At 41.9% G+C, this 27,740-nt stretch overlaps 2 protein-coding genes across 8 annotated transcripts; both read left to right on the forward strand.

Moving 5' to 3' along the window:
• The first annotated feature begins 876 nt into the window (after positions 1 to 876).
• ndufv3 (NADH:ubiquinone oxidoreductase subunit V3) lies at positions 877 to 11,654 on the forward strand. 2 transcript variants are annotated; one of them, XM_082507402.1, is made up of 4 exons: positions 877 to 1,108; positions 4,226 to 4,331; positions 6,798 to 7,793; positions 11,363 to 11,654. In XM_082507402.1, exons 1-4 carry the CDS (start codon positions 1,064 to 1,066, stop codon positions 11,527 to 11,529), a joined length of 1,314 nt encoding a protein of 437 aa, XP_082363528.1. In that variant the 5' UTR covers positions 877 to 1,063; the 3' UTR covers positions 11,530 to 11,654. The 2 variants fall into 2 exon arrangements, with proteins under 2 accessions (XP_082363528.1, XP_082363527.1); XM_082507401.1 differs by having other exon boundaries at positions 878 to 1,108; positions 6,792 to 7,793.
• A 357-nt stretch (positions 11,655 to 12,011) lies between these two features.
• Positions 12,012 to 27,739, forward strand: pknox1.1 (pbx/knotted 1 homeobox 1.1). Of its 6 annotated transcripts, none has more exons than XM_082507968.1 (11): positions 12,029 to 12,118; positions 13,476 to 13,588; positions 20,046 to 20,176; positions 21,009 to 21,180; positions 21,841 to 22,041; positions 22,234 to 22,384; positions 22,494 to 22,591; positions 23,012 to 23,140; positions 23,229 to 23,305; positions 23,830 to 23,981; positions 25,921 to 27,739. In XM_082507968.1, the coding sequence occupies exons 2-11, from the start codon at positions 13,538 to 13,540 to the stop codon at positions 26,100 to 26,102; spliced, it is 1,344 nt and encodes a 447-aa protein (XP_082364094.1). In that variant the 5' UTR covers positions 12,029 to 12,118; positions 13,476 to 13,537; the 3' UTR covers positions 26,103 to 27,739. The 6 variants fall into 6 exon arrangements, with proteins under 6 accessions (XP_082364092.1, XP_082364094.1, XP_082364095.1 ...); XM_082507969.1 differs by having other exon boundaries at positions 22,234 to 22,351; XM_082507965.1 differs by lacking the exon at positions 12,029 to 12,118 and adding an exon at positions 12,146 to 13,026.
• The last annotated feature ends 1 nt before the right edge of the window (position 27,740 follows it).

Consider the following 27,740-nt stretch of genomic DNA (forward strand, 5'->3'; position numbering starts at 1 on the left):
AAAATTATGGAGAATTTAAAAACAAATAGTTTAGCATTTACAGTTTGTGCAAAACTGTGCAGTGAGCATTCAAAGTGGCATTGTTTAAAGTGACAGTGTGTAGAGTCCAGTAACTGTAGTGAGTGTGTACAACACAGTAAAGCACTGTGTTGTACGGATACACAGTGGCTGTGGTGCTCATGCTCAGATTTAGGTTTTATCAAGTCTGGCAGAGATGAATTTGTATTTAAGCTGATGATGCTTAGATTAATTCACTGAACTCCAGCTGTACACTGTCAAGTGTAAAGACAGTATAAACTGTATAGTGTCAGTGTGGGGGATGAAACTGCTGACATCTTGTTAAATTCAGTTGTTTAAGGACACAGAGAGCAGCAGGTCAGCAGATTACAGCATGTGCATAAAGAAAATCTACAGAAGCCCACAGTAGAAATTGCTGGGAGTCGATCCTTCTCCCTATGTGGAGCCATTACAGCCAGTGTTAGGGTTTTCTGACCTGCTGAATCCTACTTGGAAATGCAGCTGGAAACCTGTGTGCTTATTGCAGCAAACACAGCAGTCTCCTCTCTGTGTGTTTTACTTTATAAACTGATTTATTGTAAAGAGCAGCACGGTTGTTAACAGAGGGAGAATCCATTACAGTCACAGCTTGTTGTCTTTAACAGTCTCAATATTTTTGTTTGTTGTTTGTGTGGATTTCTCCGAAATTTGTGTTGAGTTATTCACAGTCACAGTATAATAAGCAGTTGTGACCACAGCCAAATTGGCCAGCAGGTGTCACTGTGGAGATGGGTTTCATCTCCACGGGGATAGATGGAGGCAGGTGATCCGCTGTGGCGCCGCCACAAGAGTGAGTCTCGCTTATTTACACGAGGAGAAGCCTCCAAATGTCTGTACTGACACAACCTAAATCACTATATAGTAAAAGTAAAAAGAAGGCCTATCGAATCACGTCGCTTTTAAATCCTTTAAAATCAAAACATTGTTTTTCAAAGTTCCATTGGTATCACGGAACTCTTGTATTTAAGCCCAGTTTCCGACCGGAGAATAATATTGGGAACACGAAATGGCGACTTTCTTGTTTCGCATAGGACGATTGGGTCCTCTCAAGGTAACAAGAACTGTACTAGCTCTCAGTGTTTTACTGTATCGGTGTCGTGTTTAGTTGTACTAGTACAGATACAACACTTGGACTCAGTCACATCAACGCTGGCGTCTGTAGTACAGACCAGACGGCAACTGTCGGAACAGGACAGGCCAACCGCAGCACCGACACATGACCCTGAAACTGTCACAGTTACAGGTCACATCGTTTGTTCCTGTTGTTATTGGAAAGAGGCGAACCACTTTGAAAAAGGGGAAATAAATGATCTCTGTGCTCTGATAGTTTAAGCCGGTTTTTATCACGGTTAGGACTGATTTTTTTCTTAGGGGGGATGGATTGCACAGCATACAGGCACAAAACTGAATTGTTGGTGGCTGATGGCTCCTGTCAGATGATGATGATGATGGTCCTCACGTACTTTTTGTCCCTTGGTCCAAAATGTGAACATCGGCATCCTTTATGTGCAGGTGTACAACTGAGTCTTACGCTGTGGTGGCTCTTCCATGTTGTGGGATGGCTGTTTGGTTTCTCCTTTGTAGAGGTCCCAGCATTCCCTGCTGCACTTGACTGTATACATGTTTTATACATGTTTTTAGCTTGTGTTTGGGAGTGTTGGCCTTGGGACCGACTTTTAGAACCCTTCCCAGGCGTGTCAGCCCCAACTCACACCTTTCCTCGGTGACTTGATAAAATAGGTGATAAACGAACATAATAAAGCTAAAATGTCTTCACAGTCTGATTTTATGAATAGATGAATTTACTCATCAGGCATAACATTATGATCATTGACATGTGAAGTAAAATTTTGATTTGCTGACCTGATTTGGAATATATTTGGGAGTAAGTGGACATTTTCTCCCCAAGCATCATGTGTTAGAAGCAGGAAGAAACGGGGAAGCATGAGGATTTGACTGTTTGATAAGGGCCAAAGTGGGATGGCTAGACGACGGGGTCAGAGCATCTCCTAGTGTGACGGCAATGTGATGCTTTGGGTAAAGTTCTGCTGGGAAAACGTGAATCTTTGTGGGTATTCTCTGATGGCCGAGGTAATGCATGCTGCCACGGAGCAAAAAGGTTCAGAAATGGTTCATGGTTCACAACAATGATTTTGAGGCGCTCACTTGGCCTCCAAATCCCAAGATCTCAGTTCAGTCGAGCATCTGTGAGACGTGTAGGACAAAAAAGTCAGATCTATGGAGGTCCCAGCTCGCAGCTTACAGGACCTGAAGGATCTGACATGTTGGTGCCAGATTCCACTGCGCACCATCAGGAGTCTGGTGTAGTCCATGCCTCGGCCTGAAGTCAGGGTTGTTTTGGCAGCTGAAGGAGGACCAACACTATGTTAGGAAGATGATTATAATGTTACAGTTGATCAGTCTAAGTAAGAGCGCTCAAAACGAGCAGTGTGTACAGTTTAGGTCAGAAGTTTATATACGCTCATCACTGGGCATGAATGTCACGCTAATTTGACTTGTTCTTTTTTCCAGGGTGGAATGATTGTACAGCATATATCTTTAATGGCTTTAAAGTTTGAATTTATTTTGGATTTTCCATACACAGTCAAAAATATACATACTGGCTTGAATATATGCAAACACTGACACCTCAACCAGATGCTTTTGGTAGTCACCAGTAAACCTCTGGCATAATTCTGGCTGGTTATATGACCAATCTTTCTGGTACAATTGGTAGAGTTTATTTAAATTGGTTGGATTCCTGGGATGGATCCAACTTTTAAGTGTAGTCCACAAATTTTCAATAAGGTTGAAGTTGGGATCTTTGGGAAGGACATTCAGTAAGGCTGCGTTCACACTGCAGGCGAAAGCGCATCAAATCCGATTTTTTTTTTTTTTTTTTTTTTTTTTGTGACCCTATTCGACCCATCTATCCGATCATGGTGTGACAGTGTGAACGGCACAAATCCAATCTGGGTCACTTTCGTATGTGGTCCTGAATCCGATACATATCTGATGTTTTAGAAAGCGACTGCTGTTTGATGGTCATGTCGCATTAAATCCGTCTTTTACGTCACTGACACAAGACAGACACTAATTATCAGCTCCGGAGAAGACATCACGAACGCTTCCTGGCCATCCAGCGTAGATGTCAGTGAAACTGTTGGGAAGACAGCGTTGGAGAAACGTGAACATTTTATTTGTACTGTATAATCTGCAGATTCTGACAGAAATCTGCAGCTATCCTTTGAAGCACCGCTCCTCTAAAACAGCAATAAGGATCATTATTAGGTTAATTACATTATTATGTCAATAACAAAATAACTTAAAGCAAAAATTGGAAAACGTAAAGTCTGAAGTCTTTACATTAAGGCCATCAGTCAAACATGCTGTTGTTCTGGGTCTAAACAGTTTGTCCAAGACAAATTTCCCATGTGGGACAAGAGGATAAGAATAAACATTATTAACTTAGAAGTTGCTGTGTGACGTCTTCTTTTGCGCATGCGGCCGCTTTGAGCGTTCACACTAGAGCGCGTTTGCTGTCGCATTTTATTTGTAGTGTGAACGAGCAGACAAAAAAATCGGATTTGGTCAAAAAATCTGAATTGAGCATTAAGACCTGCAGAGTGAACGTAGCCTCAGTGTGATGTTAGCCTGCTCTATCCATTCTAAAAACACTTTTGATGTGTGTTAAGGATCATAGTTTATTCAGATGTGTTGCAGCAGGGACACATTTAAACGTTTCAGGACTCCGGCCCTCGAGGGCTGCAGTTTGACACCCGTGCCCTAGTGTGTCCAAGTTTCAGGTGGTTTGAGGTGAAGTCGGAGAATTTGGAGGTAGACCAGAGGTTTCTTAATAGGTCAGCACCCTCTCAGACCATGACAATGTAAAACTCACTTCACGGTGGACAGTGTTGATGGTGTTCAGGCAGTTTCCTCTTCGTGGCAGACTTTAAAATTGGTCAGATAAATAAATGCTTAGTGGTGGTGGATGCAAAAATGGTGCAGATAGACTTAAAGTGACTATAAAGAAGTTAATGTGTGTCAGGTCTTTTCAGACAGGATTAAGAAAATAGGACACTGCGAGAACCAGTGAAATGATCACAAAAACGAGCCTGAATGTGTGGTTCTGTACTCTCACTGGACAATGTTTTGTTCTCTTCTGCAGCGTCTCCAGTTGGAGAACTTGGGAATCCTGAGGACTTCTCCAGCTGCTTCGTTCTGCACCAAGACTGAAAAACCAGCAAAACCTGGGAAGAAGACCAAGAGTGCAGGCAAGAAAAAGACCTTTGGGTTCTGTTAACTGCTTTACGCTGTGGCTTTTTAAGTTGTGCTGGGTGGTTGCTTTTGTTCATTCATACAATAATGCATATGTGCATGATGAGTATATGTGTACTTTCAGTTATGATGCCTTTAAAGCGTAACATGCACCTCTTTCCACAGTGAAGCTAATGTGCCATATGGTCAAAGGAGCTTGCAAAGAAAAGCGTCTGGACTTCTTTAAGTTGCTTGAAGACGTTTCACCTCTCATCCGAGAAGCTTCTTCAGTTCTAAGGTCAAATGGTGGAGAGTCCCAGATATAAACCTAGTGGGAGTGACCCCCCACAGAGGGACAAAAGGACCCCCTGATGATCCTCTAATCGCCTGAGCCAAGGTGTGAAACTGGGTGTGGGTCCCAATCAGCCAGAGTTTCGGGTGAAGAAGCTTCTCGGATGAGAGGTGAAACGTCTTCAAGTAACTCAAAGAGGTCCAGACTAGGGCTGCCACAAACGATTATTTTGATAGTCGACTAGTCACCGATTATTTTTGCGATTAGTCGACTAATCAGATCATCATCCATTGGACGTAAAACTACAGCTTATTGCACCAGCAGCATCTGCTCTTATATAACTATCATTAGCTTACAGCTTTAAGTGTTTAAGGTCTGTGCTAACTAAAAATAAAGACAAGATGATAGTTTATTAAATTTTAATGAAATTTGCAGATTGTTTCGGTGAAGTTTAATAAACTCCTTGCTATCTAAAATATACCCCAGAATATGCTCCAGAATATACCCCAGGACACTGGGGTATATTCTGGAGCATCTCACACTTCTGATAATCAGTTGTCTGCTTGAGTTTATTCAGCTGTGTAAAAACTATAACTTTAATCTCAGACAAACTGATTTACTCAGGAACAAATAAAATACTAAAAAAAAAGCCAAACAATAACATTTTAAGTTATCTAAGTGACTCATATATATTTAACCTGAGTAGCGAAAGACGGCGGTGGGTTTGAAAACGATTTGCGGGGAGTCCGGTGTTCTCGCGGCGCTAGTGAGCCTAGCCCCCGGCTCGCTAACGAGCTAGTGGGTAACAGATGTCTCCGAAAACGTCGGAGCGCTTTTGAAAATATGCGGTGTCCTGATAAACTGAGCAGATATTTGAGGTTTACACAGCTACATTCTCGCCTGAAAATATGTTAAACGTTTATTTTGTGACCCAGAAAGAATAATAAGAGTAACATTAAAACTAACTAGCTGCCGCCATTGTTGGAAACTGCGCTGGGCCGCGCTATGAATTCTGGGACACAGCTGCTTCTTCTTCTTCTTCGGGGTTTAACGGCAGCTGGCATCCTTGTATATGCAATGCTGCCATCTTCTGTTTCAGTCCGTTATTACACTCTTAAATCCTACTACTTATTCCTGCGTCTTTTGTGATCTTACAAAGCTTCAAACGACGCTTCGACTATTAAATCAGTCGTCGACGATTTTGATAGTCGACGTAATCGTGACTAGTCGACAAATCGTGGCAGCCCTAGTCCAGACGCTTTTCTTTGCAAGCTCCTTTGACTACGATGACCTGGATGACTGAGAACCTTCACAGACAATGTGCCATATGATTTTTACATTTTAGAGCATGTGGTACATTTGAATCATTTTAATTGAATTCACTAGAAGTCTGTAAGGGAGAAAGCTGCTGCTGTTTTACTCTGTGACATGTTGTTAGTTTTGTGGTCCTTCTGTCTAATAGCCAATTTTCTAAATTTGTACGACGCTATTCTGAATGATCTTAAACATGTTATTTCTTGATAATCAAAATTCCCCATCTCCTATTTTAGTGTAGAGATGCAGACTTTGGGTCGTCCCTCTTCTCTTCAGTGTTCATGCCCGTTTTAATGTTGTGGAGCTTGAAGCCCTAAAAATCCAGTATTTGTTTGCAGCACGTACCTGCTTAGAGATTCTCTTAATTCTGATTCTTTTGATGATACCATGAACTGCAGCTGACGCGATTTCAAAGTCTCCATAATTTTACATTATACTGAAATCGTTCCACAGTTTGCAGAGGCAGTTTTTAGAAGTTGGTGATCATCTGTTCATCTTTGCTTCTTTAGAAATTCGACCTCATTAAGATGCTCTCTTCAATCATGTCACTGACCTGTTGCCTGTTAAACTAATCGGTTACAAAATATTTTCCCTGCCATTTCTTTTTTTAGTAACACTTTTCAAAAAAGCTTATATTGTTCATAAAATTGTAAGATGTGTCAGAAAACATCAAATGTTTAAACGATGTTCTGTTACGTATACAATAGGTTTGTGAGGTAACAGTTCCAGATTCTGGGATTGGGGAAGTACATTTGACTCGAAGTGGGATTTAAAAGTATCTAAGAGGAGTTGTGAATGCACACCCACAAATCAAATTGAATATATTATTTTATTATTTAACTGTTCATGTTATATTTACCATTTTCTTCAGCAACAGAGGCTCCAGATGAGAGAGCAAACCTGTTAGCCTACAAGACAGCAGTTGCCTTCCCAGTTAGACTTTCAGGGCCTGGATGTTTCCCAGCACAGTCTGTGGATGGAACGGGACCAGCGGTTGTCTCCACTGCAGAAAGCATTGTAGCTGCACAAGCCATCACTCCTGTTACTGCTGCCAGTGAGCAAGTAGCTGCTGAACCAGCAGCCGACTCCGATTCAGACTCTACCGACTCCGATTCAGACTCTACCGACTCCGATTCAGACTCTACCGACTCCGATTCGGACTCTGACTCTGAGGATGAGAAGAAGAAAGAAATCAAGGGCTTTGCACCAGAGGCAGAACCCCAGAGGATCACAGTCACAGGAGTAAAGGCAGGCACTATCGAAGCTCAGAATGAATATGGGGCTCCTATCACACCTGGTGTAGAAACACCAGCACCCTTAGGAGCAGCTCAAGCTACAGTGACTGTACCCAGTGTTGGTTTTGAGAAGCTGGTGAAGTCAGGCCCAGAAATCATCACTCGAGAGGTGACTGGGTCTGACGTTTCAGCCAAAACTGCTGCAGGAGTGACAAAAGATGCTGCATTTCCTGTTGATGCTCAAATAGAAGCCATTGGTGAGGCTCTAAAAGACCCAAGGTCTTCCTCTGCTGAAGCTGCTCCTGTGGCTGGAGGCGAAGCTGCTGAAGCTGGAGCAGAAGACGCCCGTCCTGCTGAAGCTGTTGACGCTGCTGCTGAAGCTGGAGCAGAAGACGCCCATCCTGCTGAAGCTGTTGACGCTGCTGCTGAAGCTGGAGCAGAAGACGCCCGTCCTGCTGAAGCTGTTGACACTGCTGCTGAAGCTGGAGCAGAAGACGCCCGTCCTGCTGAAGTTGCTGCTGCGGCTGAAGCTTCAGTCTGTGCAGGGAGCACCGAGGAGCAGATGGACCTTGCTCCTATTGTAACTGAAACTGCAGGAGAGGAACTGCAGACAGAGGCCACAGCTGAACACTCTAAGGGTACACACTACACTACCCTGACCCTTAAATCTTTACCTCCCTCTCTTTTTATTTATGGCTCTTCTAGAAATGACCATTGTTTTTCTGCCTGTGCCTCCAAACACAGTCTGAGTGCTGTTGCTCTGTTAACCAGGCGGCAGCTTCCCTCACATGTAACAGTTCATGTTGTATTTTAAAAGTATCGTCCGTGTTTTCTATTTAATGGCCTCCTTTAAGCGTCTCTAGGTGTTGGTTTTATTATCAGAATGCTACTATGTTTAGCACCGTTTGTCCAAGACAAATTTCCCATGTGGGACAAGAGGATAAGAATAAACATTATTAACTTAGAAGTTACAGCAACTAAAGCAATATCTCTGATCCCAACATAAATAAGGGAGATGCAGTAGTTTAAACTTGTCTGTAATATTAGAGAGTACTTTGGGATATGCAACTTGTTTTTCTCTGACAAACCCCAAAACACTGGCAACAATGATGTTCAGGTTAAAGACAAACGTCGGAGGTTTGTTGTTCCTGACATTAGAATATGCCAACTTTACACTGATGTGGATTGTTTTAAGTTCCCTGAAAGTTCTGCTCATCCACATAAGAGAACTGAAAAAGTAAACGGGATGAAAACCTCTATGGAGGTCATCTTTGCAGATTGAACTGCTTGCCAATTTAGTGCTGGCAAACAATAACGGGACTAGAAAGTAGACTGAAATCATCTCAGGAACATACTGTAGGCACATGAAAACTGGCACAATATCATGTTTGTGACAGAAACAAGCTTCATTGAGTTTTCTTCGTTCTTTCTGGGATCGATTATATTGGAGTGCATGATGCCAGATAGTGTTTTCTGCAGCTCCTGACCCCTCCCACACCCTCTAGTCACAGAATGGCTAAAATGCTTATTTCCTGCTAATAACATTGAAGCGATCATATAGTGGACATATAGGGAACACAGGTTGAGCTGATTTCAGTTGTGCTACAGTGGTTACTGTACTCTAATGTGGAACACTTCTTTTTTTCTTTTTTTAATATACACTGCCGGTCAAACGTTTTAGAGCACCACAGTTCTTCCAGTTGTTTGTTGCAGTTCAAGTCATTCAGGTCCAATGAACAGCTTGAAAATGTACAAAGGTAAGTGGTGAACTGCCAGAGGTTTACAAAAAAAAAGTTACCCAAAACTGTAAAATAATGTACAGAATTATACACAAAGGCCTTTTTCAGGGAACACAACATAGGTTAACAATTTAAGGCTGTTGTGCAGCAAAGGAGGTTGATCAAGCCTTGAAAGCTGCTGCTACTAATTCCTACAGGTGTTCCAACCTTTCTGGATTACTTCCCCCTCTGCCTGCATAAAAGCAGTGTTGGAACACACTGTGGTACCATACCCTCGTGAGCATCAGTTGAACTGTATTGTACTGCTGAAAGTAGAGTGTTGCTACAAAAATAGCGAGAAACAGGCAGTTAAAAATGGAAGAGAGATGGACCATCATAACACTTAAAAATTTCTTCTACAGAGAAACTGCAAAGAAAGTCCAGGTGTCAGTGAGTAGTTTCTTTCACCATCCAAAGGCTCAGAAACAAACTGTGACAGGAAGAGGTCTGCAGACCCAAAGACACAACTGAATCAGAGGACAAGTTTCTGAGAGTTAACAGCTTGTGTGATGGCGGCTCACGGGACAACAGCTCAATAGTAGTCGTAGTAAGCCCCAAACCCCATCGAGCTGGTTTGGGATGAACTGGAGAGAAGAGTGGAAGCAAAGCAACCTACAGGTGCGACATTTATGGGAACTTCTGCAACAGATATTGGAAGAACTTTGTGAAGAATATTTGATTTCTATTGTAGAGAGAATGCCACGGGTGTGTGCTGCTGTTATATCTGCCAAAGTGGCTACTTTGAGTCAAAAGTTTAGAATACATTTTACTCTGTAAATTGATTCTATGATTTGTTTTTTAACTCAAATTGCTCATTTGTACCGTTGTTTCATTTCAGAGTGCAATGAGACATTGAACTGCATAATTTCCACTGAAAATTGGGATGTTCTAAAACTGTTGACCGGTAGTGTATATCACGAGGTGGAATCTTTTAACTTCCTGTTAATCATGATAGAATCATTTTAAATTGGAATAAGTAGTTCTTCTCCAGTTGTGCTTTCTACTGTACACACTGTGGGTCGATGCTTGTAGAGCTTTTGGGCTCTTTTCATCCATACTCTGTTATGCTACTGTTGGAGGATTTACTTGACTTGTATACTCAAACTGAAGTTAATTGTTGTGGAGGATCAAGGGCAAAGGTGTATGTGATTAAAGGTTTGTCATCAGATGAACTTACTTCTTGCATACTGCTACACTAAACCTGCTTGTGCAGTCTTCCTTTTGACTTTGTGACCAACTGAACTCTTTCACAGTTTGAGTGTTCTTGTCCTAGGACTGCTAACAGTGTCTGTTTTCCCTCACAGAGTAGTTGACTGCTATTTTCTCATGTTAACGTCTGTTCACATGGGCTCATTTGCACCCTTATCTTTGTGTGTATGGAATGTGAGTTACAGGTGCCTGAGGTAATGTTGAGGTCACAGATCATTAACCCTGGTGCATCAGTGGCTCATGATTGTAGTGTAGATGAATATACTGCTCTTCCCTAACAGCAGCTGGACGAGGAGAAGCTGGGAGTGGCTGCAGTTGGTGGGAGTACTCCAGGAATCAGGATTGCAGGCCCTTTTTTAAAAACTGAGTCCCAAAAAAGAAGAGTGCAAATCCTTTCAGATGATCCAACTACACAGCTGTTAGATGTGTTTGAAGTTGGAAGTGTCCCACACATCCCAAGACTGTATTCCTGCTTCCTGAAGTAACCTTCCTTCCCCACTCCTCACCTTGCACCACTTGTTTATTTCACATTTTGAAATCTTAGCTTTTGGTTTATCTGGAATCATATTCGTTAAGTGTAGGTGGAAAAAAGTTTTTAATGTGTTTTCATTTAAAAAAGAAAAACAAAACTTTACTGTCACAGCATGCTGGCAGATTTACAGGAAATCCCTCTCTCTTGTATCTCTGTTTAAGAGTAACATAGCGCTGTGCGGGTGTCGGACATCCCCCCCCCCCCTTTTTTTTTTTTTGGACTTGTTCCATTTCTTTTCTTACCTCTGCAGTATCACTCTTTCTCTATGATGGGCTGTTTTACTCTCTGGAAACATGTTTTTCTTGACATCCTTTTTCCAGTCACAAACATGATCCTTGATGCTCCTTATGCTAGTGTCTCCATACTCCATTGGGGGTTGCTGCCACTGTAAAATGTGGCCACAAACCTCCTTGGGTTGGCATGAGTAATGTGGAAATGTGCAGTCCCCTCAAAAAACTCTTACAAAACTGCATCTTTGTTCTCATTTTTAGAAATTATCAAATGTGGTGTGATGAATCCCTTCAAGCAGCAGTTACTACTTTAAAATCAGTAACAGGGACACAGGACTAAACCTAGTACTGCATTAACTGACCTGGTTTTATTTCTGTTCCCAGACAAGACATTTTGTAAAGCTCACCCTTCTACCAGTTTTCTTACATCTTTCTTTCCCTCCCCCTCCTTACTGCAGAAGCTGCAGCTGTGCCTTCGGAGCCAGAAGAACTGTTTGATAACAGCACTTACAAAAACTACCAGCACCACAGCTACAACCCCTACACATTTGCAGACCTGGATATGCAGATGGCCAAGTTTCGTCTCCCTCAGCCCTCCTCTGGCAAGCCTTCACCCAGGCACTAAAAAGAGCTGATATGACCATAAGTTATGGCTTAAAGATGACAGTGATGGCAGTGTCTGTTTTTTCATTGTCCCCCTACTTCTGTTGTTTTTAAAGTAAATCATTAAAGTCCACACATAAGAATTGAGGTCTGTTTTTTGCCTGACTTGGTTGTTTTGTCTTGTATAAAGCAATTGGTGTATAAAGAAATGGGAAAGATCAAACAGTTCTTTTATCGTGCTTTTCTGCCTTAGGGGCATCATTTGAATAGAGCTGAGTGTGCAAGTGGTTTATCTGTGGTTCTATTTTAATGATTACAATTTTGACTCGTTTAGCATGCCTGCATGCACATAATGTTCAAATTATCCATACGCATTCGTTTAGGAATAAGCACTCAGCAGTCTGTTGTCTTTCACGCATTTGCTTTTGCTAAGACAAAAAAAAAACAGCAGGGCGCAGGACTCGCAGGCAGCAGAACGTCATGTCTCCGCCCACCTAATACATAATCATGAGTCCTGCGCCCCTGCGTGCCCTTGCGCGATGACGTAACGCAACAACTGCGGGTCCCGATTGCTGCAGCCGCTTGTCAGTGTGACGAAGATTGGCACTCAGGTAAGCTGTCACTCAAAGTCCCTCTTTTTCCGTTCCCTATCAATCAAACAATCTGGGCCGCACGCAAAAATGTCCCGGGGCGAGGAGCGCGGACTTAGTCAGGGCAGCAGAGGGTGTTTTTTAGAGGAAACAGAAGCGGCAGAGCTCTGTGAAGGATAAAAAAAACTGTATACATGGGAGGGGGGGTTAAAAAATATGTCGGCGTTTTGGGGGCTGAGGAGGATTGTGGAAAAGCAAAGGGCGAGCGCTAGAAACGAGGCCCAACACTTTACCACGTAGGGGAGGGGAAGTAGAGGGCAGCTGTCCCCGCTTGATTGATTGACTGAAAAGGGGAGGAATTTAGGATCAACCGGGCTAGCAATCCAATACTTAATAATTTCTTTGCTGCCCAATTATTTCATATAGCTGACAAGAAATATAATTTAATTTTAAATGCATACTGTTAAGCGACCGACGCTGTCTTATTATTTGGTAAAATGGCTTACTTCGTATCAATCCGCAGGAGGGTCTTTTTCTGTACCTGGCTAGATTGGTCAGCTAGCTTGTTTTTTGGCCGCGATTACCTTCGCTAAATATGGCGCTTTGCGTTTTGGTTGCACTACCAACACGAATACACTTTGAAGTTAATACTTAGCTACGTCGAAGACGTTAGCTCGGCCATATGGTTGCTTATTTGACTGAAGCCTAGGTTGGCTTCGTGAACTAGCGCAAATGTGTCGTTTACGTTACTGGATAATTGTTAGCTGTACGAAAACGACCGTTTTTCCAGTCGGGCTGCTTTGTTTACGAGTAACGTTAGTCGGGTTATAGGAGAGTAGGCTAATATTAGCCCAAAGGATTTATTTCACTTTAATGTCCCCTTGCCGCCACGGTTGCCACAGCTAACACGAGCTAAAGGCTAAATCGTGGTGGGTGTGTTAACATCAATTGCAAGAAACGCTAAGATATAACATCAGCATTATTATTTGTACAACACCCCTTAGGTTCATGATACCAGCCTCTTCTTGGCTTTTAGAGGTGAGCTGGATAAGCTATATGCAAAGAAGAGTAACGTTGGACCCCGTAGTGTGCTTTCGCTACTAGCACGTATGAAGACAACATTCATATTCAACATATCATTAGCTCCTCTCCATTTCTGTTCTAATATTGACATTTTGTATATATTTTGCATCTTGGTGTTACAAAGGGGAACGGTATTATGTCCATACTTCTGTATTTTACCGTAACAATGCCAACCTAATTAACAAAGCCAGTAACACTGATAATAGTTTAATAATGAAATCAGAACAGTTCTGTCATTTGAAGCTTATGTGCAAACACCTGAGGCAGTCTAACTGAAACTGTGTGTACTGTGTAGGTTGGCCACCAGTCCCTGCACTCTATAATGCCCCAGTGTTTGCAGCATCTGCAGTGAACGTGATGGCAGCCCACTCAGTCTCCATAGATAAGTACCCAAAGGGAGAGCAGCAGGTGGGTGAGAGGGACAAACTTTGCTTGGACCTGCAGGGAGCTATAGTCTGCTCTTTTGAGATACTAGTTAACTAAAGAGAATAAGCACAACAGCAGGACGGGATACTGTTTATAATTGGGACAGCTAAACATTCTAGGCTAAAACTTTGAGTGTTCTGGACTCTGCCTAATAGATAATTTATTTTTAGTGGTGAGAAGTCAGCCTTGGTAGCAGAATAACGTGAACACGCAATCGGTGTCAATGCTGTTACACCAGTTTGAGTAATATATAGACTGTGAGCTTGTCTCTGAAACGCAGTATGGGAGACATCAGTAATGCATTGTAAGCCTCATTTCCTCCTAGTATTTATCTGTATGCATATTTGTAAATTGCTTAAAAAACATCTTTATTTAGGTGCTAAAATTTGTGGGTGTTGAGAGCTAAGAATGAACTATGACTAAGAAGAAATGTTCCTCCCTACGCAGGCAATCATTTTTGGTCTATTTGTGTTCAATCTAAGTCATTGTTGGCTGCAGTCACATGGTTGGGGATGCTCCTTGAAGGGACTGTGTTGCCGGTAGGCAGGCACAGTGTAAAAAGGGAGAAAGACTTTGCTCAATAAAGTATTTTGCAGAGCCTCTGCTCACATTTCAATTCAATTCAGTTTTATTTATAAAGCACCAAATCACAACTACAGTCGCCTCAAGGTGCTTCATATTGTAAGGTAGACCCTACAGTAATACAGAGAAAAACCCAACAATCATATGACCCCCTGTGAGCAAGCACTTTGGTGACAGTGGGAAGGAAAAACTCCCTTTTAACAGGAAGAAACCTCCGGCAGAACCAGGCTCAGGGAGGGGCGGGGCCATCTGCTGTGACTGGTTGGGGTGAGAGAAGGAAGACAGGATAAAGACATGCTGTGGAAGAGAGACAGAGATTAATAACAAGTATGATTCGGTGCAGAGAGGTCTGTTAACACAGGTGTATAGAAGTTGGGGGAGTGTATTCTCAGTTGTTATTCTTTGGACACCAGAGATGGTAGTGTTTCACTTTCTGGATCATGAGGGTTCTGCCAGACCTATGCACTGGGGACTTAAAAAAATATTTCAGAAAAGGGTTACAACCTAATGAATCTTAATAGCTTTCCATTTCTTTTAACAGTTTGTTTGAAAAAAGTATGGAGATGTTAACAAAGGGAATGGAAGTAGTGACTCTTAGTGGAGGAGTTGTTGATCTCCTGTCTACAGCCCCACAGGATGTAAACGTGAGCATATCCCATGTGCTTTTTATGTAGCCGGGGTTGTTCAGTTTTAACATCTCTGCTGGTGGTTTTACTGCTCCTCAAGACTCAGGAAATTAAGGCAAATAAAGCCATGTTGGTTTAATTAAAAAGGCACACATCTTACCATACTATAGTTGTATACAACATCTAACATCCTCCTCCTTCATCCTTGCTAATTTGTTAGTTGGATTAGCAGTTAGCACACACACTGTTAGAAGCTTGTTGTTATACACCAGTGTTGCTCATAGTCGAGATGTTTGACTTATTAGTCAGTGTAACTTTGTTATCCTGACTTTAGACAAGAGAAATGACAGCTACATACACACCTCAGAAACACAGTGTTACTGTAATTATCTAAAGATTCAATGTTGCCTTTTGAGATTTTAACATAAAGAGAACTGGAGACTTGCACTCTCTGAGCAGTATAATTTTTTCTTTTCATTTAACAACATGACCCAGAGTAGTAGTAGTTTGTTTTTTAAATCAACAGCTGCATTTACTCAGCTAAAAACAAGTGAGGGAGACTATCAGAGCCAACTGGGTCTGGATTCTTGGGTCCAGTGATTTGTAGAAACCTACTATTCTTACAACACAGCTGTCCTGTGCCAGATGTTCGTTTGACCCACTGAGGCAGACATCGTGTCAGAAACATCAGGAGGACTGAGGTTCATTAGAGGGATCAAGAAGAGCTCAGGCTTCAGCATCAGCTCCCTCAAAGGGAAATCTTCAGATCTCCACCGTAGGCCTAAAAGGAGGACAAACCCAGCACTTAAACAGTGTTTCTCAACTTTTACACAATGGTGTTACATTTAGTTCAGTAGAAAATTATTTAAAATCTAAACATATAGTAATCACAGAAGTGTTGCCCTAATATGTACAGAAGCTGAGCACAGCGGACATCATCAGTTTTCTTGAATCCCAAACTGAGTAACTGTTTATGCGCCTAAAGGTAAAGAGGATAACGGTACATATGATACCAATTACATGGATATATAATCCCTTTGACTTTCTTTCATGAACTTCCTCAGTAAGACAGCTGCAGCCTTCACTGACGGTAAATAATCTGGCAGTTTAGCCTTTGTTCTTTTTTAATCAGGTCATTTTTGAGTTACTATAATTTTGCTCCAAAGTTAAATAAGTGAATTTAGCATAAAGAGTGGGCTTATTGGATGATTCGTCTGTCACTGGGTGGTGCTGAGAGCAACTCCTGTAATCAAAGAATCATTGCAGTCAAATGTGAAGTTTATCCTTTAAAGCTCATCCTTTCATTATCCTGACACACTTTGGTTCTGAACGTCTTATATATTTTACAGTCTGCAATTCTGATGACAGCTGACATGCAAAGTGTTTGTTAAAAAACAAAGCTTTATATAGAGCAATACAATAAGCATTAGTTCTTTCCATGGATTTTTAAATTGGATTCAGGTCGTGTGATTGGCTGGCCCTGATGGCAGTTGATTTTTATCAGGAATGTCGGTATATTTTTCCATTCATCCTTCCTTCAGATATATGAAGTGTGCGAGTGCCGTATGCTGGAAAAATGGCCCCACACCATGATGTTCTCACCTCCAAACTTCACTCTCGGTTTGGGGTGTTTGACTTCCAAACATGGTGTGTATTACAGCCAGTGTTGGTCAAGTTACTTGAAAAAAGTAATCAGTAACTAATTACTGATTACAATTCTACTTTTTCTGCATAATCCATCATGCAAAATGTAATCAAATGGAAAAGTCTCTTTTTTTTTTAACTTGTTTTATCAGTTTTAATCTTTTAACTTTATGCATCAAGCAAAAATTAAATTATATGCAACATTCTCTGACTGGAAGAAATTAGTTTAACATTTAAACCTATTTTCTGCACATTCCAGCGCATAAAATAAAATATTTTTTGTGTCTACACTCAGTCTTTCAAAGTAAGTAAGTAAAACACAGCAGAAAATAAATAAAGTCAAAGACTCAGCGGTCCTGTTGCTCTATTTTCACCTGTAAAGTAGGAGTGGGGCAGGCGGAGGTTTACCCTGGTGGAGGTGTGCCGCAGCGGTCAGTGGAAGAATCCGCGAGTTTTTGTGAATTTCCCATTACGTCGTTGTGCACTCGGTGCTTGTTTAGGAATTTTTTTCGCTGTAAAAAGAAGTTTTCTTCCCACGCACAACTGACACTAATGTTTTTGTCACTTTTTATGGAATCAAACTCAAAGTAAGGTCAGTACTTCCACGCTTTAAACGCTGCACGCTCATACTCTCTCCCGCACTCGATATATTGTCCACTGTTGATCTGCACACAGCTGTTGTCACGAACGTCGCACTCGCTTACGTCACTGTCTTGAGACATTCTAACGCATTACTGCCCATCTCTGATTACAGCATCCAAAGGTTTCAGTTTTGGTCTCGCCTGACCAGAATATGTTCTCCCAGTATTTCACAGGCTTGTCTAAATGTTGTTTAGTCAGGCTTAAAACACACTTCAACATGCTTTTTCTTCAGCGGTGGAGTCTTGTGTGGTCATTGTGCATACAGGCCAGTCGTACCTGCTAATTCCAGATCTCTTCTCATAATTCTTTTGACTCCTCTATGGGCTCAAATTGTGGTCATAAATATTTTGTACTTGTAAATCAGTTTTGTATGTGTAAAAAAAGATTTGTGTGTGGACTTAGCCAAAGAATACATGTGAAACTCTGCACTCAAGTTTCAAGTTACAAGTACGAATTTTGATCCTATTTTTCTTCCTTTCATCTGATTGGTCAATGTCATGTCAATCACAAATGTAACTATTCAATCAGAAAACAGATGGGTTTGGCTGTCGGAGGGGCGCTTTTTTGAACTGCAGGTCCTTGAAGGGTGATACAGTTTGAAGCTGGAGGATCTCTATATAAATTAGAGATGGCACGATACCACCTTTTTATGTCCGATACCGATATCATAAATTTGGATATCTGCCGATACAGATATGAATCCGATATAGTGTGTTTTTTAATCAATAAAACTGTTTTTTTAATATCTTGCTGCTTTTTGTATAAGTTCATACTCAAGTTAAAAAAAAAAAAAAAAGCACTAAAGCTATTCTGTTATACCTGTATGCCAAAAATACACTGCACCCAAAATATTTCATAGTTCAGCAACACTGATCAATCTAACAAACTTAAACCTGCTCCATCCTCCCTATTCTGGTATTTTAAAGAGTAAGCAAGCTAACTAATAGGGTCCTAAAACTCCCAGCAAAAAAAAAAAAAAAAGGGAACCACCCCCCACCTCATGATGCTTAATCGACGTAATCAACTTTAATTTGATGCAGTGTGAAAAAAAAATGCACATAAATCAATTATTCTTTTCAAGAATAATTAAATAGATTCAATAGATAAAGTACTATAGCTTACTGGGGTATATTAGACTTAACAGTTACTATATACAGTAATGGACTTCTATACATTTTACATCAGATTAAAACTTTGGGTGTAAGATTCAGATAATTATTTATTAAAAGCTCGACATTTTAAATGAGAATAAGAAAGAAAAGTATGTCTTTGTGCCCCCTTTTCCCTGTTCATGCCCTATCGGCCCCCCTGACTAAACTTTTCTAGATCCGCCCCTGCACAGTTACCAGCCGTCAGCTGTAGAAAAGGATCCTGGTGTAGAAAGTAATATTAAATACATTCTAACAACAGCTTATCAAGCTTAAACGTGCTGCGGTTGTTCAGCCGCTGGTTTCCTCTTTCTGGCGCGAAGTGGGCGATAAACAAAGAAGAGAGACGGACTCGCGACAGAAAAGCCGATCAGCTGATCATTGATCAGTGTCACGATTGAAGTAGCAGCAGGAGAGGGAGGGAGAGAGAGGCAGTCGCTCCATATCGGTTGTTAAGCTTAACACAGGAATGCTTTACAAACATTCAGAGATGAACTTACACACTTGCTTTACTTCTCTCTGGGAAAACTTCCTCGGAGATAAAATGCTGGTTTGGTAGCGAGGCTACAAATACACACAGTCTATCTATCACGTGAGCATACTGCTCCAACGTTCTAAGGTTATGAGCCGAGTTACGCCATGTCGCAAGTTTTGTGAGGTGCTTTTTTGATATTTAATGGATCGGATTACATTTTTTATTTCTCTCAAATATCCGATCCAGGAGTTTACGTCAGTATCGGACCGATACGTAATATCGGATCGGTCCATCTCTAATATAAATATCTAGCAGCTAGGTCCCCTAACTTTCAGCAGCTGTTGAAAGGATAAAGTTGTGGTATATCTAGTGGTTAGAAATACCATCATTAATTTTGGATTAGTTTAACACAAAGTCAGGGCTGACCCGGGACCATTGCTGTGAATCACAGTGCGCAGCATAAAAGTCCTTTCACATCAGAGGCAGCATGTGCTGCTAATGCTAACTAAAAGCAAAGGATCCAGAATTTGTTACGCTGGCTGGTGAGCTCTGTGGGGTTTTGCAGCAGCTCTACCTGTATTAGATGCACCTGCTCCTTGTCGCTTCTATCTCTGACTTCATGTCCTCTACAAGAGTTTGGTTTTTTTGCTGGTTCTTCAAATGTTCAATAAAACCATGTATGCTAATTCATAACGAAGAAAGCTTTGTAACTATCCCCACCAGTGAAGACTGTCATTTCAAAGCACTTGAATTAATATGTGTAACTGGGTGTAGAAACATGTTCTTTCTGTTAGTCCAGTTTCCTTATTGTCAGTTTGAAACAGCAGGTTGTGGTTATGGAAGGTAAACAGACCTTCTCTCAGTATCTAGACTCTGCCTCCAGTTCCCAAGCAGATACACCCAAATTTCTCTAACTGTTGCTGCTAATCAGACTTCTAAGAAAGGTGACTCCTTGAACCCAAATCAACATGAGTAGTAGTAATGGCAGTACTAGTACTAGTAATCTGAGGTGAACTTCTTTTGTTTTTGTTTGAGCCCTGCCCCATTTGCTAACAGAGAGGGTGGGCTTTATGACCTGTACTGCAGCCTCACACCAGGGGGCAGTAGATACTTTTTGAGGAGCTGTCAGGTCGTCCAGGTTTTCTGTAGTCATTTGTTAGTAACTTGTGGATCTCAGAAAGTAGTCTTTTTGCTTGAAAATTCCTATGACTTTGAAAAGGAGTGCTATTAAAATGAAGCCACACGCTGTCACATGTCATCTTTGTCTTGAACGCTTCGTGCTGTAATTGTCTGTTTCTTGTCTGTTCTCACCTTCCTTGCAGATGCAAGGCATCATAAAGGTAGACAGTGATTCGGAGCAGAAGTTTATGGAGGGTACGTTGGGAGAGGTGCCCAGCCCGGCACCAACAGAGCCACAGACACCCATGGACGCTGACAAGGCATCCATATATCGGTAGGAGTGTATGTTTGTTTAAATAGAAATAGAAAATCAGACATTCTCAACAGTAACAGTATATGCAAGCTGTTTAATTAAAATTAAATCAAACTATATATGAACAAAAGTTTGCACATGCATATTTCCTCTGGAGAAGGAAGCTTCTCCACCACTGCTCTCTCTCACACCTCTTTTTCTCTTCATCCTCACCTCCAAACTGACTTCCTGAACTGAAGTCAAATCTTTAATACATGAAAACGTGCATAGACATGATTATTTATTCCAAATGTTGTCCTAATTACATATCGTCAGCAGATTAGACTTGTAACCCTGCTGCCCCCTGATCGCTTACAATGAGCATCATGTTAGCTTATAACCATTGTTGTTTAGGCAGCAACAGTTGGTTATAAGCTAACATTATGTCAGCTGATGTTAGGCTAGTGTCCTAAAAGGGTCCAGACAAAGAGTTTGGTTACATCCTCACATCAAATGAGAGTTTATTTTCCAAGTGTTAGAGTCCAACAACATGAGCTCCACTTCGAAGAAAGTTTCACCAAGTTCAGGATATCCTCCACACCTCACCTGAGGAGGGAAGCAGGTTGAACGGTTGAAAGAGTTTAGGACTGTGTGTGTATGTATTTGTGTGTGTAAATATACATATATTAAATGTCTGATGTCAACACAGAGTTCTGATTCATTTAGGTCTCATGTCCTGCTGCTAATACTTTTTTTGTTTTTCCCCGTCCTTGTGGATTTTCCAAGTTCTTACTGATGAAGCTTGAAGTGATCCTTTTTCTGTGTGTGTGTGTGTGTGTGTGTGTGTGTGTGTGTGTGTGTGTGTCTTTCGTAGGCATCCTCTGTTCCCTCTGTTGGCCCTGCTGTTTGAGAAGTGTGAGCAGTCCACGCTGAGCTCTGATTGCATCACCTCAGCGAGCTTTGATGTGGACATTGAGAATTTTGTCCGTAATCAAGAGAAGGAGGGGAAGCCTTTCTTCAGTGAAGACCCTGAACTTGACAACTTGGTGAGACATTGTTGCTTCAGAAAGCTAAACCTTATTTCACACCATTTATGTTTGTACATGCAGAGGGCTGTGTAACCTATCCGAACACGCTTGCATATTGTCTTCCAAACAACCAACAACTTGGAGCTCAGCAGGGATGTCGATACACCGATTGGTTGAAAAGAAAGGGAGTGACAGAAGGTCAACACAAACCACAAAAACTAAACTATAATAAAAGATAATCAAGAACAGCATGAAAGGCTTTAGTGGACACTTTTCATTGTTTTCACTTCAGCTCTTTGTTTGTTGATTTCACTTCTCTCTGAAGGGCCAGCAACAGTAGAAGCCCACAGACTTTTGTGACAGTAAACGGCTACAGGGGCCAGAATCGGCCTGTTAAAGACAGCCCACGGGATGGCTTTGGAAATGTGAAGGAGGGCATAAATTTGAGACTTTTTTAGGTGTATTTTCCTTCTGAGAAAGACCTTGTGCTACAACAAATAAGTAGTAATTAAATCTTCACAGGGTGGCATCGTGCTGTATTGTAATTCTGTGCTGTGATCGGAAGCGACTGTCATAACTGGACCTGACCTTTGACCTCCCTGTAATACCCTCAGGTAAACATTTGTTAAACAGAAAGATGTTGAGCCTAAGAACTCTTTCCATTCCTTCTATCTGAAGATGGTGAAAGCCATCCAGGTGCTGCGGATCCACCTGCTGGAGCTGGAGAAGGTGAGCGACCTGTGCAAGGACTTTTGCAGTCGCTACATCGCCTGCCTCAAGACTAAGATGAACAGTGAGACTCTGCTGAGTGGTGACCCGGGAAGCCCATACTCGCCTGTACAAGGCCAGGCCCAGAGCTTCTCACCCACCAAGTCTCAGGTATGCAGTGTAGGTGAACTGCAGGCGTCACCACCAAATGCCTCAGGTGAAGAGTTAGCTACCACTGATCAGTGCCCCTGCTGGGGTATATTAGCCAGCTAAATGGGAATACTTTAAAAATGGCGTTATAAGAGTTAGCAGCATGGAAGACATACATGCGCCTACTTTATGTATGCATGCTCTATTACACAGACCCCCAGCTCCATATCAGGGACCATTAGTCCCCAGGGTCAAATTGTAGTTCCAGCATCGGCCCTGCAGCAAGGAAACGTTACTGTGACAACTGTCAACCCCACCCAGGTGGTCGCAGGTATGTCATCTTGGCGTACGACCCCTTCCTCAGGTACTGCACTAATGACTGTAGCCCAGATATTCACATGTACCAACAGGACTCTGATTGAGTCTTCTGCACTCAGCTGAGCAGGTTAGAAAATTGTGTGTTTGTATTTCAGGCGGGACTGTGTACCAGCCAGTCACAGTTGTAACTCCTCAGGGCCAGGTGGTAACACAGGCTCTTTCTCCCGGGACAATACGCGTCCAGAACAATCAGGTAATACATCTGTCTATGTTGCTGCCGTGCTATTAAGTGGAATCCCTGTCATTGAATTTTACTGCTCCCACTTGTGGTTCCTAGAGTATTTAAAAGTAGAATGAGAGGCAGAGTAAAAGTTAATTGAACTAAATGAAGACAAGCTTAGAGGTGTTGGAGGGCTTCATGTTGTAACTTTGTTCTATAACAATGTAACAACAACCTTTGCTGCGTATTGACTATGGCAGATAATGTGTTGTCTGCTCCTAATATCAAATGGTGTAGCTTTTTAAGATCGGTGCTCTGTCATTAAGGGCAAATAATTCAAAATTAGAGCTGAGGTCCTTGGTTAAATGATGTGGAACAGTATTGTAATTTAACATAACCTTTCATTCTGTTGAGATAATTAAAAGATGGCTAAACAAACATCTGTGTACTCAGCTTCAGCTGCAGTTTCACCAGGACTTGAACCTCTTTAGTCATGAGGACAACTCAACCAAGAACAAGCGCGGCGTTCTTCCAAAGCATGCCACAAATGTCATGCGCTCATGGCTCTTCCAGCACATCGGGGTGAGTCTCTGTGCATAAATCATCTGCCTGTATAGAACTCAAGTCCTTACAAAATAGTGATGCATTTCAACCCTGTTCTGTTGTGCAGCATCCGTATCCCACAGAGGATGAAAAGAAGCAGATTGCTACTCAAACAAACCTGACACTTCTGCAGGTCAACAACTGGTGAGTTGCTCTTTACCCAAGAAAATACTAACTACATCACTATTTACAGTCATGTTTGTGATGGCAGGCAATTTTCCACTAATTGTTGTAGTATAATTGGTCAGCCAGGTAATTGTGCAGGGCTTCCTGCGATCAGCTGAGGGTTTCTTCTTTGCTCATCTCGTTTCACTTTTCACTGATGAAACTCTGACTTGTTCCCATAGTTTGCCATTTGACCTCTCTGCTTTTTTGCCTAATGAAAACAAAACAAAAAAGATGATATTTAACTTTGCCCTAAGTTAATAACTGCAACTTCTTTAAGTAAAGGTGGGAAGTGTCACCTTTTTAGCTAAGTTTAAGGAGGTTACGGTGTATTTAATATGTACAGGACATCAGACAGTTCCTATTCTTTGTGTCCTTTGAGTCAGGGTGTGTAAAATCCAGCTAACCATACAGCTGTCCATACCTGACAGTGAGCCTAATCAGCACCTGTTAGCATTTGAAGTGCAAAGGTCTGTACAGCCAGCATCACCCTGTGTCTGCAGGTTTATAAATGCACGGAGACGGATCCTGCAGCCCATGTTGGATGCCAGCTCTTCAGAGACACCCAAAGCCAAGAAAAAGACACCTCAAAACCGGCCACTGCAGCGCTTCTGGCCTGATTCCATCGCAGCAGGAGGAGGGGCCATGCCTGATGGTAGGCAGCACAACACCGTATCGAGATGCTTTCGTTGTTGTACTTGGCCCATATATTAGAGTTAATGCAGAGAAACAAACACTAGTCAATGTAGTGATACCAGCAGACTTCCTGTCCGCTGCTGCTGCTGCTGCTTAACAAACTGTTGTTCTAGTTTGGCAACAAATGTCATCACTGTATCACAAATGTTGCTGCTTTTAACAAATTGCTGACAATGTCACTAGGACTGCAACATTTCACAACTTGATTGTTTAAAAATCCTCGACACAAATGGTTTGATTCAATGCTTTAATGTACAGCTCTGTAGCACTCAGGTGTCACTATTAAGTAGCTTAATGTGGAAAGCACAGAGGAGTTGGTACTGTTACAGAGACGGTGCACTCAGGTAGAGAAAAAAAGATTTTTCCAGCATCCAAAACAACAGTGCTGTCGCTATGACAGGAAGTTTTACTAGGAAAAAGCTGGCAGGAGTTCTTGAACAAACCACCTGATCAACAAGCTCCAGCATGAAGAACAGCGAACTTTGTAAGCTGCTCTGGCCACCCCCGTTTGTTTTACACAGCAAAAAAATCTGGACTACAGACATTAAACAGATGAACTAAAGACTCACTGCTGCTCTAATTTGGTGGTCCAACTTAAAACCAAGGTCAGTAACAACAGGTTTAAAATAGATTTCCAGAGGTCCCAAATCTACAGAGGACGACTTGCAGGGACCACTAGGTCCAAACACCAACAACTCTGTTTTATTTTCATTAAAATTTAAAAAGTTTAGAGCCAACCAAGCTTTAATGTCATCTAGACATGTCAAGAGAAGTTTTATGGAGATGCCACCTTTCTGCTTCAGTGGCAAATAAATTTGGCGGTCATCGGCATAACAATGAACTGCGATCCCATGCCTTCTAAGGGTGGAACCCAGAGGCAATAGATACAATAAAAAGAGCAGAGGCCCTAAGATTGAACCCTGTGTCCCACAGGCCGCATGACAGAGGAGCAGAAGATGATTCGGAACCGAGAAGGCTGACAGAGAAAGTTTCTCTAAAACCTTGGAGACTAAAGGCAGCTTGGAAATAGGCCTATAGTTCACTTAAACTGTGTGATCAAGGCCAGGTTTCTTAAGCAGTGGCTGCACTACTGCATGCTTGAAATTTGCAGGAACCACACCAGAAGGCAGACTGCTATTAATAATTTCAAGGACATACTGTCATATACTAGGAAAAATTTCTTTAAAAAATTGTGGAGGAAAAGGATCCCGAGGGGAACCTGTGGGCTTAATATGGCGAACCACAGCCTCTAAAGTGGAGAGCGTCACAAGCTCAAACTGAGTGAAAACAGCAGTGCGAGGGACAGAGACAGAGGGTCAGAGTCAGGAGCTGTGATAAGAACCCTGGTGGTGACAACCTTTACAATAAAAAAGTTAAAAAGTCATTGCAAATATCAGGAGAAACTTCCAAACAGACATTCAATGGAGTATTTAGAACAGTGTCAATGGTCCTAAATAACACACGTGGGTTATGACCGTTGTAGCAGGAACAAACTTGGCAATGACAGACGAGCAGCCACACACACCGGCGCCATCTTGTCAATCCCAACTTAGTCTGATACAGTTTGAGTTTAAACAAAGATGCTGAAGGCTCACAGCAGCTCTTCTACTTCATATAGTGAGATGAAAGAGGACATGAGGTGTAACAGACCATATTTATTTCAAGGCTGCAAGGCAGATTGAAACAAATACAGTTTTAATTCAACAAAAACAAAACTGTAAGATCATATGTGTGTTTTACATGATACAGCAGAATAAAAGCACACAAAGCAAACGTTTGTCATTTCCTGGAAAACAACGAGACATGTTCGTGACTCGTGTCGGGAGTTTCCAGCCACAGCTTTTCCCTTCTGACTTTTTTGGTAATAAGCTTTTAAAAAAACTGTCTCAATATTTTAGGTACAATGGTGACGATGAACGTGGAGGGTCTGCAGAGCCTGACATCAGACGGTGCCACGCTGGCAGTACAGCAGGTGATGCTGGGAGGCCACAGTGAAGACGAGTCGGGGGACAGCGGAGATGAGGACAATGACGCGGACATGGCGGGGCTGGGCCTGGACAATAGCAACTCATTGCAGTAGAGGACAAGCACCGCCCACACGCAGAGGACACACAAAATGAGTTCGACAGAACAGAGGTGCGTCCGTTTGATTTCCACAGAGCACAGGACACACTGGGATGGACCCTGCACTCTTCCAAGCCTCCACCCTGCTGAACGGCGGTTGTTGCTGCACGTGTATGTCAGGAGTGTCATTTCACAAACAGTTTTTTATTGTATAAATGATGTAGGTGAGTGCACTTTTTGTATATTTAAGCTCAAAAAGATGAAATCAAACTGAAAAAAACAAGTGTTAAAAACACCTGAGACAAGTTTGTATACTCCGTTAATAAACGTTGACTTTTTTTGTCCCCGCCCCCGTCCCCCCCTGCTCCCAGCTAGATTGTCATTTTGGATGAGACCACTTCTGTCTTGTTCTTGTGTCTCTGGTTTGTCTTGACTTTTGCATGCTTGTGTTTTAAGTAGACGTGTGTGCTCTTATGACTGACTCCATGGCTCACACTGCCCCCTGCAGGCAGAGTAGAGCACAGGTGGAGAGATTAAAAGTAAATTAGAGGAGAGATGCTTATTTTTCTATACAAACATATGAAATGAGTGTTTTTTTTTGTTTGTTTGTTTTTTGGTTTCATTTTTGTGTTCTCCTGTTTTGTAAGAAATATTTATGTACAGATTCATAATAAATGCTGTGACCCTGTTTTCCAGGGTTCTTTTGAAGTTTTCTAAAAAACAGAAAAAGGAATTGAATGCTGATGAAAATTACTATTTAAATTGGTTTTAAGCTTAAAATATTAACAAGGCCTTATCTGTGTTCTTTTCTAAAATAAATCTTACCAAGAAGCACAAAAAGGAAGTATGACCCTTGGAGAAATTGGCCAAAAAGACGCTAAACAGTGGAACACTTGTGGCTCCTTAAAGCATATTTTTACTTTGTGTACTGCAGTATCACAGGAACCCTCTCCAGCAGCAAAGCGACTGCAGCATTCCCGTCTTTGTTTGGCCCACAATGTGTATACCATACATTGTCTTTTAACCATTTTACAGTAGTAGCATAGGTGTCACTTTCTAAAATGCACAATCCAGAACACTATGCTAACCACACAATCAGGAGGGGTTACGGACTCCATCAATAAGAAGCAGTGGACTTTTTGCACGCATTTAGCTTTTATTTTATGTACACGCTACATACATGCTGTTGCATTGAAAACAGAGCAGCTGGAAACTTGGAGTCATTGCCCTCCTGAAGGAATGATCCCCAAGGGCTGCAGCTGCGACCATGACCCCCCGCCCCACTACACACACACACACACACACACACACACACACACACACACACACACACACAGTGAAGGATCTGAAAGCTCCATCAGTTTGACATTACTGCACATAATGGGGTGCCTCTTGTTTAAATAACTGTAATGCTGTACTGTAAAACAGTTGTTTGTAAGTAGTTGCAGTAACTTGGTTTTTATCCTTCTTGTAAAGTTAACTTTGTTCATTTGATTCAGCCTGAGGGTTTAATGGCTACGCGTTGCCCTCGCTGAACTCTGTCACCTCTGTCTAGCTTTTTATGAAGCATTCACTTTTCTCTTGTACTTCTCGCTCGTCTGTTTTGCCTTAGAGCTTTCTATTTTGGAATAAATGATGCCTAACTCTGCTGTCC

This window comes from Aulonocara stuartgranti (assembly GCF_965226115.1).
Source record: "Aulonocara stuartgranti genome assembly, chromosome: 16".
NCBI lineage: Eukaryota > Metazoa > Chordata > Actinopteri > Cichliformes > Cichlidae > Aulonocara > Aulonocara stuartgranti.

What these genes read in the sequence shown, in the direction of transcription:
- ndufv3 (XM_082507401.1), top strand. Translation starts at nt 1,064, where the DNA reads ATGGCGACTTTCTTGTTTCGCATAGGACGATTGGGTCCTCTCAAG. An exon ending in GAAGAAGACCAAGAGTGCAG is followed by an intron (nt 4,332 to 6,791) that starts GCAAGAAAAAGA and finishes CATTTTCTTCAG; the next exon opens with CAACAGAGGCTCCAGATGAG. An exon ending in CACAGCTGAACACTCTAAGG is followed by an intron (nt 7,794 to 11,362) that starts GTACACACTACA and finishes TCCTTACTGCAG; the next exon opens with AAGCTGCAGCTGTGCCTTCG.
- pknox1.1 (XM_082507968.1), top strand. Translation starts at nt 13,538, where the DNA reads ATGGCAGCCCACTCAGTCTCCATAGATAAGTACCCAAAGGGAGAGCAG. An exon ending in ACCCAAAGGGAGAGCAGCAG is followed by an intron (nt 13,589 to 20,045) that starts GTGGGTGAGAGG and finishes CCTTCCTTGCAG; the next exon opens with ATGCAAGGCATCATAAAGGT. An exon ending in TACGCGTCCAGAACAATCAG is followed by an intron (nt 22,592 to 23,011) that starts GTAATACATCTG and finishes CTGTGTACTCAG; the next exon opens with CTTCAGCTGCAGTTTCACCA.